Source organism: Chiloscyllium plagiosum, unplaced genomic scaffold (genome assembly GCF_037043375.1).
Source record: "Chiloscyllium plagiosum isolate Xiang-an unplaced genomic scaffold, Cpla_swu_hap1 HiC_scaffold_12, whole genome shotgun sequence".
In the NCBI taxonomy this organism is placed as follows: Eukaryota; Metazoa; Chordata; class Chondrichthyes; order Orectolobiformes; family Hemiscylliidae; genus Chiloscyllium; species Chiloscyllium plagiosum.
Genome location: NW_028270150.1, coordinates 57,307,438 through 57,323,688, shown reverse-complemented (window position 1 = coordinate 57,323,688; position 16,251 = coordinate 57,307,438). Strand labels below are relative to the sequence as shown.

The window sequence follows — 16,251 nt, the reverse complement described above, 5'->3', positions numbered from 1 at the left end:
AATATCAGAGCTACACCACCTCCCTTGTCTCCCTGTCTGTCCTTCCAAATAGTCTGGTACCCCTGGATATTTAACTCTGAGTCGTGACCATCCTACAATCATGTCTCCGCCATGGCTACTAAATCATAATCATTTGTGATGATTTGTGCTGTTAACTCCTCTACCATGTTGCAAATACTACAAGCATTCAGGTGAGGTACCCTTATGCTAGCTTTTGTAACTTCTTTATGAATTCCAACATCTCCAATAATAGTATCTCTTGAGTTATCTTTCCTTTTATCACCTCAAATACTCCCTCTATCACCAATGCACAGTAGCAGCAGTGTCTACCATTTGCAAAATGCACAGCAGCAAGATGTCTTTGACAGTCGCCTCCAAATTTCTGACGTTTATGACCTGGAAGAATAAGGACAGCACATATATCAGAACACCACCATTAACAATTGTCACCTCAGGTTACACACCAACCAGATTTGAAAATATATTGTTCTTTCATCAAGACTGGGACAAAATCTTGGAACTCTCTCCTAACAACAGGCATCGGCAGGTTTCTGCCGAACTCAGTGAACTCAACTCAATCCAAATCAGTACAGGTTGGTTTTTTTTGTAATTCATTCTGGGAATGTGGACTTTGCTGGATAGGCCAGCATTTATTGCTCATCCCTAGTTACCCTCAAGAAGGTGGTGATGAGTTGCCTTCTTGGATCTCTTCAGTTCATTTGGTAAAGCTCAACCCATAATGCCATTGGGAAGGGAGTTCCAGGACTTTGATCTAGTGACATGGAAGTAACAATGATATATTTCCAAGTCATGATGGTGAGTGGCTTGGAGTTGATGGTATTCCCATGTTTCAGTTGCCCATGTCCTTCCAGATAGTAGTGGCCATGGCTTTGGTCGGTGCTGTCTAAGGAGTCTTAGTGAATTTCTATAGGAATAGCTTGACTGTACAAACTATAGCAGATGCTGGTGCCATTTCACCACCACCTTTTTGAGGGCATTTTGGAATGAGTAAGAAATAATGGGCTTGCTCTGATGCCCACATCCCATGAATGAATAGAAAAAATTCTATTCAGTGAATAGTAAAAGTGTAGGGAGAGGAACAGGATGACATTTGGTTGCAATACAGTCATAAAACCAACCTGTATCGATTTGAATTGAGTTGAGTTCACTGAGTTCAGCAGAAACCTGCCGATGCCTGTGGAACAGTGAATCAGAAGTTAGTTTTTTTCCTTCCCCACCAGGAACCATTGACACTGTGTTATTGGGAAAAGAATTTTAAAGCTTAAAGCTTTGTAATCGTGATTTTAACTTGAAGTTCTGTGGGGATTTCAGTCCAAACCTTTGTTATCTATACAGTTTTGCTCCCACTTGTACTGGCTGTACATGTTCTACACAAAAGAGAGTCTGATTAAATAAAGAGTTTTCATTTATATCACATCTTTCACAATCTTAGAATTTCCCAAAGCTCCTTACATCCAATGAAATATTTTTGGGATAAAATAGGCAATCAATTTGCACTCATCAATTTCCTATAATCTGCAATGAAATGAATATGATCTGTTTTAATGGTGGTTTGAGAGTTAAATATAACCCAAGGTATTAGGGAATGCTGCAGCTAAGCCACAGCTGATGTCTTAGATTTTAAAAAATTTACGGTTGAGCCCATGGCCGTACTTTATTTACTGTCAATAGAAATTAAGGTTGACATTTTTAAAGTACTTTTATTGTTTTGCATTTTCCTTTTAATTTGTAAATATTCCTGCATCAATGCATTTATAAATTCAGCAGAAGTTTCTTGCATTTCATAATTAATATTATGAGATTTTGAAAAGCATTGCAATACCTTCCAAGTAGATCCCACTGCTGGGGAGTATGCAGTTATCTCTCACCGAGAAGAAACTTAGCAGGGTTGTAGATTGATAAGAATAGGTCTGCATTCCATCTCCCCACTTAGTAGAACTTATTCAATGGAAGCCTAAGACTGTAGAATCAATCTCATAGTCTCTCTGGGATGATGTGATCATGTATTCATTAGCACATTTAAACATCTACTGGATTAATCACTTCAATTACTATAATGGTTATTGTAAGCATATTACATTGGGGCAGTATCTGCACCATGTTTTGAAATTGTTCTACATTGTCCAAATGAAAACGGTTAAATGAACCAGTTACTGAACACGATTTAATCCTTTCAGTGCTGAAAGCCTTTGGCATCTTTTTGAAGTATCCTATCATTCTTTTGGATGCTGCGTTCAAATTGTTCATTTTTTCTATGTTAAAGTTGGCAGAATATCTGTGATTCGGGTAGGAAGCACTGGTACTTTAATATCAAATTTCCTGTGCACCACAGCACCTTTCTGGACCTCATCAAGCTTGACTATTAGTGATTGTGAACCTGCCATTCTCTTATGCCATTGTTGCCAAAGCAGTTTGTTTAATCACAAAAAGATTCAGATCTGCAGCTGAGGTTTTATTAACATTTACAGAAAACATGTTTACCTAAAATTTTGTGGCCTCTACAAAGTTGATAAGATTTTTAATACTGTTGCTAAAACCTCTTGTTCAAATTCCAGTTTTATAATACTCCCTTTAAAATTTGATAGTTATGTTGAGCTACACCTGCAGCTTAGTACAGTACAGAAAAAATTGAGAAGTCTGGTACCTGCTGGTCCCTTTCAAAGTGGTTGCAATGCACTGGAACAATTAAAATGTCTGATCAAATATAAAGTGAAGGGATGATTTGGAGGTGCCGGTTTTGGACTGGGGTGTACAAAGTTAAAAATCACACAACACCAGGTTATAGTCCAACAGGTTTATTTGGAAGTACTAGCTTTCAGGGCATTGCTTCTTCGTCAGGTAGCTAGTGGGGCAGGATCGTAAGACACTTAATTTATAGCTATAAATTCTGTGTCCTATGATCCTGCCCCACTAGCTACCTGACAATAAGAGCACTGCGAAAGCTAGCACTTCCAAATAAACCTGTTGGACTATAACCTGGTGTTGTGTGATTTTTAACGTTGTCCACCCCAGTCCAACACCAGCACCAATTCAGTTAGGTCTTTGTTCTTAAACATATGTTGCTGTTCTTGCTGTATGCTGTGACAACTCATTGCTCCTGTGATATTTTGATGTAATTGATTAGGGAAAGTGGGGAACAGTTTTGAGTCTTTATGATGGATGCTTGAAGCTGTGTTGTATCTTTTTTCTGTGATCATGTGTAGTTGCTATTAAATGTACTTTATTGAAGAAATACATTTGCAAACAAACTGTTGAATTGCAGCATTGCTTATATCGAAAAATTAATTTAAAGTTTAAGTACTCGAGTTAAAAACATGCACTTTTGACTGTAACTATGAGTCTGCCTATGGGTATACTTTTCAATTTGCAGGTCTAACAGCATACCCGGACTCTCATGCCTGAGCTTTGATACTTGTCTACTCAGTTTAAGATTCCCAGAGTTACACATATCCAGTAGTCAGATTATATCTGTCCGGCTGCCATAGACACATTAATATTTACAGCACAGAAGGAGGCCATTTAGCCCACCATGTATTCGCCAGTCACCAAAGATCTCATTCTATCATTTTCCAGTGTTTGGTCCATATCCAAGGAGGCTATAGCAAAGCAAGTGATTATCTAAATGCTGGTTCAGCATTTAATGGGATCCTGGCTCAAACACCCTTTCAGGCCTTAAGTTCCAAACAGTGAAAAATGTTTTCTTCAAAATGTCTCTTAATATTCTATCTCGTGTCTAAAATCTATGCCTCCTAGTTATTTACTCTTCCCTGAATGGAAAAAAATCCCTTCCTATGCACCCTATCCATGTGTCTCATGTACACCTCCATCAGATGCTCTCTTAACAGAGCCTGCATAATAAAGGCAGATATAATAAAGGAAAACACCAAGGAATTTTAAAATAAGTTGTATAAAAAGCAAAGAAAAATTGTCCAGGGAAAGAGTAGGATCCATTATTAGGACCCTCCATGAATATTTATTTATTCAATGACCATCTTCACAATGTAAAAGGACAACATACGTATAGCTCTAAGTGGAGGACTGTGAAATATTAGAATAAATGAACATAGACAGAAGAGGAAGTACAGACTTAAAAGTGGATAAATTCACATGTGATGTAACCAAGACTGTTGAGAGGGAGAGGATATCAGGGGCCTTAATATTTATTTTCAAATCCTCGCTGGTCACTTGTGAGGACTGGAGGAAAGTTATGTTGTCCCATTGCTAAAAAAAGGTAAGAGATAAACTGACTGATCTGTGATTTCCTGATCCAACTTTGGTGGTGAGGAAATTATTAAAAGGAATTCTCAGGAACAGACTATATATCTGCATTTATATATTGAGGATAATCGGCATGGACTTGCTAAAGAAATGTTTGACAAATTTTATCAAGGTTTTTGAGGAAATACCGGGAATACTGATGAGGATAATGCATTTGATGTTATCTGCATGGACTTAGCAAGGCTTTTGATCAGGTCACTCATGCCTGACTGGTCAAGGATATAAGAACTCATAGAAGTCAAGGTAAAGTGACATGTTGAAGCCAAAAGTAAGAGATCTAAGCAGAGGTAACTGCGACTAGAAGTCTGATTCTGGTGGGCTTCTGCAAGGCTTGTTTCTGGGAGCCTTGCTGTTTGTGATGTACATTACTGATTTGAACTTAAATGTAGGCTATACAATCAAGTTGTTTATAGATGAAACAAAAATAATAGGGTAGCAAATAGAGAGAAGGATAATCGTAAATTATCAGGAAGATATCGATGGACTGATCAGGTGGGAACAGCAGTGGCAAATGGAACTCAACATGGAAAAATATGAAGTTATAGAGTCATAAAGACGTACAATGTGGAAACGGACCCTTCAGTCCAAAACATCCATGCTGACCAGATATCTGCATTATTCGAGTCCCATTTGCCAGCATTTGGCCCATATCCCTCTAAATCCTTTCTATTCATAATTGTACCAGCCTCCACCACTTTCTCTGGCAACTCATTCCATACACTCACAACCCTCTGCATGAAAAAGTTGCCCCTTAGGTCCTTTTTATATCTTTCCCCTCTCACCCTAAATCTATACCCTTTAGTTCTGGACTGCCCACCCCATGGAAAAGACCTTGTATATTTACCCTCCCCATGTCCCGCATGATTTTATAAACCTCCACAAGGTCACCTCTCAGCTTCCAACACTCCAGGGAAAATAGCCCCAGCCTATTTCAGCCTATCCCTATAGCCCAATAATGTACATCAAACAGCATGTTTGCCAAATTTGGTTTTACTTCTACCCATATGGCCTCTTGCTGATTCTTTCAGGATATCATCCGTCCTCACTACTATAATTGACTCCTTCATCAATACTGTGACCCCCATGCTGCTCCTACTTCTGCCCTCCTCTCTCTTATCTAAGTACCCTATAACCAGGAAAGTTGAGCTGCCAATCCTGATGATCTTTCAGCCAAGTTTCCATCACACACTCACATGCATATCTATGCTCTCAGCCAGCCTGTCTTCTTCATCCAATGCTTACATTAAATATGTTTTAGAGTGTAGAGTCAGACAGCATGGAAACAGACCCTTTGGTCCAACCAGAATCCCAAACTAGTCTTACTGCCTGAGCTTGGGCCATATCCCTCCAAATATGTCGTCTTCATGTATTTATCCAAGCATTGTTTAAGTTTTATAACTGTACCTGCATCCATCACTTACTTTGGATGTTCCAATTAGTCTCATAAAAATTACTTCCTTCTTATTTAAGTTATGTCTTCTCTGCATTCCAGTATCAGTCAGTGGAATTTTAATTTTGAATTCCATCTCAACTTCTCTGCAGTACTTGATAGGATCGCATCCCTCTGCCAATCGCATTTAAATCTGCACCTTGCATTAGAAAAACTACCCATGAAGATGTCAGTCCCATTTCTGTTCAGATGTAACCCATCCAACGTGGGCAGATCCCAGGTCCCAGTTCCTCCAGAATTGGTCCCTATGCCTCAGGAATCTAGAGCAGTCTGTCTTGTACCATCTCTTTCGCCACCTATTCATTTGCGGTATCCCATTTTTATATTCATCGCTTTATGGCACCAGGTGTAATGCAGAGATTACTCCCTTTGAAGTCCTATTTTTCAATTTCCTACCTAACGCCCCAAAGTCTTGTGCAGAACCTCATTTCTCTTTCTTCCTATGCCATTAGTTCTAAAATAAACCATGACCCCCAAGTATTGCCTATCCAGTGCCAAGGTTCAGGACATCTGTTCTGGGCTGGAGAGGAGTTTGAAATTGGAGGGGGAGGATCTAGTTGTTGTGGCCCACACAAGCATGAACGAAAGCGAAAAGAGGTTCTGCTGAGGGATTGTGTGCAGCTAAGGGCAAAATACAAAGCAAGTTCATAAATGTGATAATTTCTGGATTACCTCCTGACCCATGTGCAAATTGATGTAGCTTAGATAGAATAGAATCCATGCAGTGTGTAAACAGGCCATTTAGCCCAACAAATCCACACTGATCCTCCCAAGACCATTCCCCTACCCTTTTACCTGTAACCCCAAATTTCCCATGGCCGAGGCACCTAACCTATGCATCACTAAACACTATGGGCAATTTAGCATGGCCAATCCACCTAACCTGCACATCTTTGGTCAGTGAGAGGAAACCAAAGCACCCAACAGAAACCCACGCAGACACAGGGAGAATGTGCAAATTCCACACAGTCGCCCAAGACTGAAAATGAGCCTGTGTCCCTGGTGCTGTGAGGCAGCAGTGCTAACAACTGAGCGACTGTGTTGCCCCTGTGGTAAATAAGATTGGTAGAGGTAAATAAGTGGCTCAAAGATTGGTGAAGAAGAAATGGGTTCTGATTCATAGGACAATGGTACCAATACTGGGGAAACAAAAAATTGTATCATTTGGATAAGCTTTATTTCAACAGTGCTGGGGCCAGTGTTGTGGTGAATTATGTAACCAGCGTTACATATAGACCTTTAAACTAATGAGTTGGGGAGGGGGTTGAGGAATGGGAAGGATGGGGAAAGTTCAATTGGAATGAAATTTTAAAAATATCAAAGAAAAAGGAGAGCAGAAGTGCAAAGTAGTGAAGAGGTGAATGATAATCAAGGCGTAAAAAATATATTCGAGTGTGGTGCTGGAAAAGCAGGTCAGGCAGCATCCCCTGTGTGCTACCTTACCTACTGTGCTTTTCCAGCACACACACTCGACTCTGATCTCTAGCATCTGCAATCCTCACTTTCTCTTAGTTGAAAAACTTTTCAGAAGACTGCAGCAGAAATTAGAACAAGAGAAGGTAATATTGGTGAAAGCTTAATGATCTTTATCTGAATACATGCAGCATTTGTAGCAAGGTAGATGAGTTGAGGGCACAAATAGAAGTAAATGAAGATGACTTAACAGCAATTACAGAGACATAGTTATATAGTGACCCAGTCTGGGAACTCAATGTTATTCAATGTTTCAGAAGAATAAGGAAAAGGAAAAAGTAGGTGGTGTAACTTTCGTAATAAGGAAAGATTTCATTACAGTGGTGAGTCGTGGTATAGGTGCAATAGACCATAATGTGAAATCAGTTTGGTTGGAAGTAAGGAATATCAAGGGAAAGAAATCACATGGGAGTCTTTTGTTTTTATTCTCTTGTGGGATATTGGTGTGGATGGCTGATCAGCATTTATTGTCCGTCCCTAGCTGCCCTTGAGAAGATACTGATGAGCTGCCTTCTTGATACAACTGAATGGCTTGCTGGGCCATTTCAGAGGGCAGTTGAGAGTCATCCAAATTGCTGTTGGTCTGGAGTCACAAGTAGACCAGACCAGGTGAGTTCTTTACCTGAAGGACATTAGTGAACCAGGTGGGTTTTTCAGATAATCAGCAATGATCTCATGGACATCATTACAGTCTTAATTCCAGATATTCTATTGAATTCAAGATCTCCATCTGCCAAGTGGGATTGTACCCAAGTCGCCAGAACATTAGCTGAGTTTCTGGATTAATAGCCTACCGATAAAACTACTAGGCTATAATTTCCCCAAACAGTTGCCTGACTGAAAGGGAAAGAATATATCTGGGAATGATTGAGGCATGTAAGTAGGACACTACATTTGTCATGGGTGATTTTAGCCTGCATATTGACTGGTCCAATCAGAGGGACAAGGACAACATGAAAAATGAATTAGTAGAAGGCATCAAGGATTGTTTCTTGGAGCAGTACATTGCAGAGCATACCCAAAACAGACTATTTATGACCGAATATTGTGCAATGAAGTTGGATTGATAAGTGATCTTGTAGTTAAGGATCCTGTTGAGGATAGCAATTCCTTGATTGGCAAGAAATATAAAAACAAACAATGAAAGCGTCTGTGGCGATATTGAAAGAAAGAGAGTAGCTGAAGTAAAGGTTTGGACTCTTCGAGGATACAACTGCAGAATTAATAGCAGGGCACAGGGAAAGGCAGGTAATTTAAGCCAATAATTTGCATTGTCTTCATGGTGGAGAACACTATAAACATCTGAAAGACAAACAGAAGGCAAGTGTTAATGGGAAGAAAGTAAATTGTAACAGTTTCTATCATGAGGCTCAAAGTATTTGACAAACTATAGGAAATGAAGGTAGATGAGCATCCAGGACCTGATGGTCTGCATCCAAGACGTTTAAAGGAAATGGCAGCAAAGGTGGTGGAGACATTGGTCAAACTATTTCAGAAGGGTTCCAGCAAATTGTGACATCCCGTTCAAGAAAGGAAGCAGATAGAAATCAAGTTAGCCTAACATCTATCATTCGGAAAATGCTAGCATTCATATTAAAGAAGAAACAGCAAGCCATTTAGGAAAGGTTAATGTGATCAGAGTCAATATGGTTTTGTGAAGGGAAATTCATGTTTAACAGATTTGCTAGAATTATCTAAGGATATACCATGCAGAGTTAATAAGGGGGAATAGGTAGATGTGGTACATTTGGATTTCCATAAGACATTCAATAAGGTGCCACACAAAAAAAAGGATATTGCACAAGATAGAAGCTCATAGTATATGGGGTAATGTATTAGCATGGATTGAGGATTAATTAACACATAGAAGAGAGAGAATCAGGATGAATGGATCACTTTAAGTTTGGAAAGATATAACTAGTGGAGTGCCACATGGATCAGACCTCAAACCGCAATTATTTACTATGCATATTGATGATTTGGTGGAGGGGGCAGAATGTAATGTATCCAAACTTGTTGATCTTACAGAAGAAGGAGGGAGAACATGTGCTGAGTACACAAATAACCTGCAAGGGGATAAAGACAGGTTGAATGAATGGGTAAAAAGAAACTTGGCAGACAGAGTTTATTGTAGAAAAATGTGAGGTTATGAAGGAAGACTCAAGGCCAGATTATTGTTTAAATGGTGGCAGACTCCAGGAAATGCACAGCACAGAAGGATCTGGGTGTTCTGGCACAGATGCAGCAAGTAACGCAAATAGTTTTTTTGGTATCTATCACTGGAGGATCAAGTTTAAAAGTAGGGAGGTCATGGCACAACTTTACATGATATTGATGAAGCCAAACCTGGTTTACAGTGTAGCTTTTGTCTGTATATTTAAAGAAAGGGTGTACTGGCATTGGTGGCAGTTCAAAATGATTCAAAAGGGAATGGTTGATTTCTGGAATATATTGTCCGTCCCGAGCTGCCCTTGAGAAGATACTGATGAGCTACCTTCTTGATACAACTGAGTGGCTTGCTGGGCCATTTCAGAGGGCAGTTGACTCATTAATAATGTCGAAATGGGTTAGGTCTTTATTCATTGGAGTTTAAAAGAATGAGGAGTGATCTTATTGAAGCATCCAAGATTTGAAGGGCATGACAGGGTGAATGTTGAGGAGATGTTTCCACTAGTAAGGAAATTTCAAGCAAGTGGAAATATTTACAGAGTCACAGGATACTCCTTTAAAATAGAGATGCAAAAACATTTCTTCTGGTAGAGGGTAGCAAGTGCCAGAAATATTTTAACCCAGTGAATTGTAGGGTCTAAATCATTGGAAATATTTAGAGAGGAGGGAGGTAGATCTTTGAACTGTCAGGAAATTGAGGACTGATGAGCTGGCATGAAAGAGGAGTTGAGGCCTAGGGTCTTTGTAAGGCAAGGCAGACTTCAGGTGCTGAATTTTGACCTCCTACTTATACTTTGTAAGCTCTTATATTCTCATGTTCTTTCCATACAACTTCCACTATAAGGCTTCTCTCAACAAGACTTCCCAAACCTGATTTCTGATTAGTATCATTTAAATTCAAACATATTTCTGGCAGAAAAGCAAAGATCCTTACCATAAGAATCTTGCCAACGTTGTGTGACCAGTGATTCATGAAAGAATCAGTTGAGAAATACAATTCACCAATGTAAGTAGCATGATATTCAGAACACCCTGCATTGAGATTAAGAAGGATGAACAAGATCAGAAATATATGCAAGGTTAGTTTGTAAATTCTAGTGAGCACATATCACCAAAAGCACAAAAGTGTTGTAACTATATTATCAGTGTTATTCCAGCTGAAATAAATCTTCACTTGATGAAGTATTTGAAAATCATTAAGTCACCAGAGCTAAATATTAAACATCCTATAGTTTTTCCATGAATTTAAAATTCTGAAATTCTGCCTGATTGATTGTTAATTTTGCAATTGAAATTAAATCCCAAAAAAGACCATGTAACCCATGAAATCCACATTCACTCTTTGTTAGACTAAACAAAACTAATGATGCTACTCTGCTCTTTTGTTCTTTTGCATCAAATATTTATCATTTCCCTTGCTCTGTTTCAAATGTAATCCTCCAAGGACTCATTCTCCACAGAGGTGTATTTTGTTATATTTTCGGAATTTGATATTCAGTATGAATGCAGCTGGTGAAACATATTTCCCAAAGTAATCATGTTCCTGTTTACTTCTGCAACATATTGCACATATGTTCATTTCAAGATCAAATGCCATGTGGGCTCTGACTAAAATGAATCATTGCTAATTAATTTAGAACTAGGTTTTGTTGCCTATAAATTAGAGAAGAACTAATGTATGTTTAACAGTATCCATCTGAGCTTGTCATTTGTCTTGTGTTGGGCTGAATAGCCTGATTTTTCACTGGGTTTATCAAACATAAAGCAAGTAACTCAAAAGGTTAATTTCAAGTTAAGCCTAAAACATGCACTGATTCAGTGGAGCATGTTTTCTGCCTGCTCATTAGTACCCAATGAGGCTGCAGCCATTTGAGATCTGTGCCATATTTGTATGCCTTAACAGATACTCATCATTTCTGGGAAGATAAGAAATCCACCAATTCCCACATAGATTCAACCACCAAATTGGAGGAGAGTTATTTGAAAAGAGGGGAAGATTTAACTTTGCCAGAGATTTTTTAGAAATCTTTTAGCTGTAGAAAACTTGTAAAGTGTGTGCATGTGTGTGTGTCCCCGAGAAGCTGTCCCATAACCATCTAAGACAGAGCTGCATGAAGCCTCAGCTCCATTGTACAGGACAGGTCCAGGCAGCCATTTAGATGTTGTACCATATATTGGGCTACAGTCAAAATGCGTCTGTGCAGTGTAGTGGGGATTTGCAACAATGGCTGTTGGGAGGACACATTCCATGCAATACACTCACCATCAATGGAGAGAAATAAAAGTTAACTTTTTGGATCCAGGTAACCTTCTTCAGAATATGGTATCTGAGTTTCAGTGCCAGTGTGATGTCAGATATGTGGGCTATGTGTCCCAAAGACTGGTGAATCATAACAAGCAGCATGTCTTTTCAACTGTTCACAACAAACAAGATACTGACCATACCCAAAAGCCCATGTTTGCAAAACCTGAAACACCATGTCTAACATTAGACATGTTTCAGCAGTTGGACAATATTTGCTTGTTAATCCTGAATGTGTGCGGAATTATGCTGACAGCTGATTTAGGCTTGAGAGTCTAGCTATCAGTCAGTCATATTCACTCTGAAGTGGGGAGTATTCTTTCATACTGATGACTTTGCCTTGCAGATAGTGGACAGATGTTGGGGAGTCAGAAGATGAGTTACTGACTTGCTCTTGTAGCCACAGTTCTTATATGTCTGGTCAAGTTCAGTTTCTGTTCTCCCAGTACTTTACTAATGAGGAATTCAATGCTATTGAATGTCAAAGACTGATAATCAGATTCTCTCCTGTTTGACTTGAACATTACCTGGCATCATTAATAATTGGTTGTTTTGACTTCTCTCTCTCTCCTCAATTTAGGGTGGCACTGGAATGTGGCACTGCCATACATCAGTTTATAAAAACTGCAACAGAAGTTTCTATGATTGAAAATCTGCGCTGGCAACTAGCAATGGTCAACTCACTTTTCTTATGTATCTATTGACAAGTACTTCACAATCAAATAACAGCAAAGCCAAAAGCAGTGGGATAATTTTGACATATAGAGAAAGTGAGGACTGCAGATGCTGGAGATCAGACTTGAGAGTGTGGTGCTGGTAAAGCACAGCAGGTCAGGCAGCATCCGAGGAGCAGGAGAATTGACATTTCTGGCATAAACCCTTCATCAGGAATGGCTGAGGACTAAACCATTCCTGATGAAGGGCTTATGCCTGAAACATCAATTCACTTACTCCTTGGATGCTGCCTGACCTGCTGTGCTTTTGCAGCACCACATTCTCGACCCTATTTCTGACATATGATGTTCCTTTAAATATAGAGAAATTTGAAACCATCCATAAATAGCACAATATCCATTAACATGGAGATAGCAAAGTCTGATGAATTGGTAATTATATAACTATTATCTTGATGTTGTTCCTCAATTAGGTGATAGCAACCAACATCCACAGTAAACAAAGGCCTGTTTCTTCAGATAATGCCACTTTGCTACAAGTAATCTATATTGTAGATTTGTGTCTCTTGTGCTGCGTGCTAGACTTTATTAAACACCATCAGTCACTTCTGTTTGCTTTTGTATTCATCTGTAGTATTTCTAGTGAAAGAGCCTTTCACACAGCAAGCAATCTATCCTATTACATTCACAGATCACCATGATACTGTTGTCCTCCAGATATTTCTAACATACTTCTTCAATTTCTGAGCTGCTTTGATAACTATTGAAGTTGATATGTATTCTCCAAAGTTTGAATATTTCACGGCTTTCATTCTCCTGTCTTTGTGAAGGTGCCGTTGGTATATTAAAGCAAAAATGAAATCTGAAGAAAAGAGGAGAACACATTTCCAAAATGGACATAGTAAGTAGAATCTAACCAAGGCTGACTAAATTGTGGTAAAATGGGATAGAGTCTGACTTTTCAAGTACTGTTAATTCATTCTTATGTCAAATTACTTGCTGCACAATTTAGTTGAATATTTTCCAGGAAATGAAATTTGCATGCAGCAGAATAATTGGCAAAGCTTATCCTATTTAGTGGTCAGCAATAAAACTAGGGCATTATAACTGAACTCAGAGAAAGCTTCCCTGGGAGATCTAGTGAGGTTGCAAGAATTTCTAACTTTCTCAACAAATAATTGCTAATCAGTTAAAGCTGAATTTTCTAATCTATGGATTACAGAGCTGAGGGACAGAGAAAATAGGTGAGATTTACATTGGGATGACTTCCAAATGTTTTCCTGCTTTTTCTCACGCATGAGATGATTGCTTGAGTCACAGAAATGACCAGCCAGTTAATAGAGTTGTACAGCATCGAAACAGACTCTTCAGTCCAACCAGTCCATGCTGACCATAATCCCAAACTAAAGTAGCCCTTGCACTTAGCCCATATTTCTCCAAACATTTCTAAGTGATACTTACCTAAGTGTCTTTTAAACATTGCAACTGTACCCCCATCCATTAGTTCTTCTGAAAGTTCATTCCTCTCGCCTTACAAATTAAGTTGATTATGAACCCAGTTGGATCAGATTTCTCAGGAGTGCTGATGCTTTGCTGCTGGCAGAATGAGTCCTCAGCTACATCTGGACTATGACAATGGAGGTGACAGGCTGGACGACATCCCCAAAGTCCGGGACTCCATCCTCCAAAGAGTGTGTCTGGCCAGGAAAGGCTATACATGTAGCTCAAAGTGTGTCTCCAGAGTGATGTCCCCTTTGCTGCGAGGTGCCTATTAGCTTGAACCCTTGGAATTTGTCATTTGAATGTACACCTCCAAGGCTACCCCTATGTTGAGGCACTATCTCAATCCCTGACCCACTTCAGCCATGCCATCCTTTCCCTGTTAGGCATCAACATCTCCAGAGCTGCTGTGGCTCTGATTGGATGGACAGTATCAGGAGTTTGTCTCCAACTTTAATAGGGTGATGATCATAGAGTCATAGAGAAGAACAGCACAGAAACAGATCCTTCGGTCCAACTCGTCCATGCTGACCAGATATCCTAACCTAGACTAATCCCATTTGCCAGCACTTAGCCCATATCCCTCTCACCCCTTCCTATTCATATGCGCATCCTGATGCCTTTTAAATGCTGCAATTGTACCAGTCTCCACCACTTCCTCTAGCAGCTCATTCCACATGCCCACCACCCTCTGCGTGACAAAATTGCCCCTTAGGTCCCTTTTATATCTTTCCCCTCTCACCCTAAACCTATGCCCTCTAGTTTTGGACTTCCCCACCCCAGGGAAAAGACTTTGTCTATTTACCCTATACATGTCCCTCATGATTTTATGAACCTCTATAAGATCACCCCCGAGCCTCCAAAACTCCAGGGAAAACAGCCCCAGCCTATTCAGCCTCTCCACTCAAAACCTCCAACCCTGACAACATCCTTGTAAATGAAGGATGCCACGTCAAGGATGATTGTATTGTTAGGAACTGAAAGCCAGGAGAAAATCCAGTTTATGGTTCAATGTCGATGCCTAGCATGCAGCTCCAGCGATGTCACCAAGTGGTCCGAGCAACCAATCATATTAAAGAATTCTCACAAACAGCCATGAAGTATAGAACATCTTAATAATTTCATACTTTTTTTAAAAACCAGACAGTTTCACTACAAAGGTGGGAAAGCATTTAGAAATGATAATCAAAAAAAAGTAACAGTCATTTGGACAAATGTGGAGTAAGGAAAATCAGCAAAGATTCACAAAATGGTTACAGGGATGAGGTCTTGGATTTTCTGAATTGACTAAAGTAACTTAGGTTGTTCTTAGAGAAAGGAAGTTGGGACGTAGATTTGACAGAAGTGTTCCCAGTGGTGGAAATATGCTGAATTGTTCTCGCAGAAAGACAGTATGGACTCATACTAGGAGAAATTCTCTCCTTCTGGGCTTTAACATCCAAAGATTCTCTCTGTAATGATGGATAACAACCCCTCATGGACAATAATGTGCAAGTGTGAGGAAAGGTGAGGAGGCAGGCCAACCTCAGCAGTGCAAAGATTGAACGTCCTAACCAGGGCGAGTTAATCAACCTCGCCCTCCATCGCCACCCTACCTCTCATTGAAAGAGAAGCGCAGAATCAACGGATAGAATTTTCACGGGCATTGGTGAGAATGTAGGTGTTACAATAGAGTGATATCAATAGTAACGGAATTTTCAACATAGAGAGCAAAAAGTCTCTTTCTCCTACTAAGTGTTCAATGATAGGATGAAAATCTTGCCAGTGAGTAGTGGGAGGCCTATTTGCATGGATCAGCCTGTAATTATTACTAAAGCTCACCTCATGGAAACACAGTTTTTCATTTTCCCACCCATCAGATATACAAAAAACAGCAACAATTCCCCATTCTCCCAACCATCAGGTAAAAACTAGACAGCGACAATTCCTCATTCCTTCCCCCTCACCCCAGAATCTTTGGCTCCAATCTCTGTTCTTCATCTCAATTCTAATACCACTTAGGTCAGCATTCTCCCAGTTAAATGTTTGTATTCTAGATTATTTATTGTCCATTTTCATCATCATCCTAAAACCATCTGACACCACGATCAGTTTCCTAAATTTTCACTTTGACACTTCATCTACTTAGGCCACCTCATTCCCAAAAACCAGTCAAGCATGGTCTCTTTTCTCAAGGGACTGGTCACAAACAGCGACCAAACTTTTTCTCAATGGACCTAGGAACTTGTCCTCTCTTCTGTGCCTTTAAGTGACCTGTCTGCAATCTGAGCAATCACTTGAAAGAAGACCATAGTCTGTCACTTAATCCACAATAGTCTAGAACAATGGATACCAATGATCATGAAAGTCAGAGTGTTAGCATTACATCGTCAGATATAGTGGGA

At 39.6% G+C, this 16,251-nt stretch overlaps 1 protein-coding gene across 5 annotated transcripts in view; it reads left to right on the top strand.

The window, feature by feature from the left end:
* epha6 (eph receptor A6) overlaps positions 1-16,251 on the top strand; it is a 687,522-nt gene that overhangs the window by 581,026 nt on the left and 90,245 nt on the right. For all 5 annotated transcript variants that reach the window (XM_043700795.2, XM_087992858.1, XM_087992855.1 and 2 more), the window contains one exon: positions 13,198-13,268. In XM_043700795.2, the coding sequence (XP_043556730.1) occupies positions 13,198-13,268 (71 nt within the window). The remainder of the gene's footprint in view (positions 1-13,197; positions 13,269-16,251) is intronic.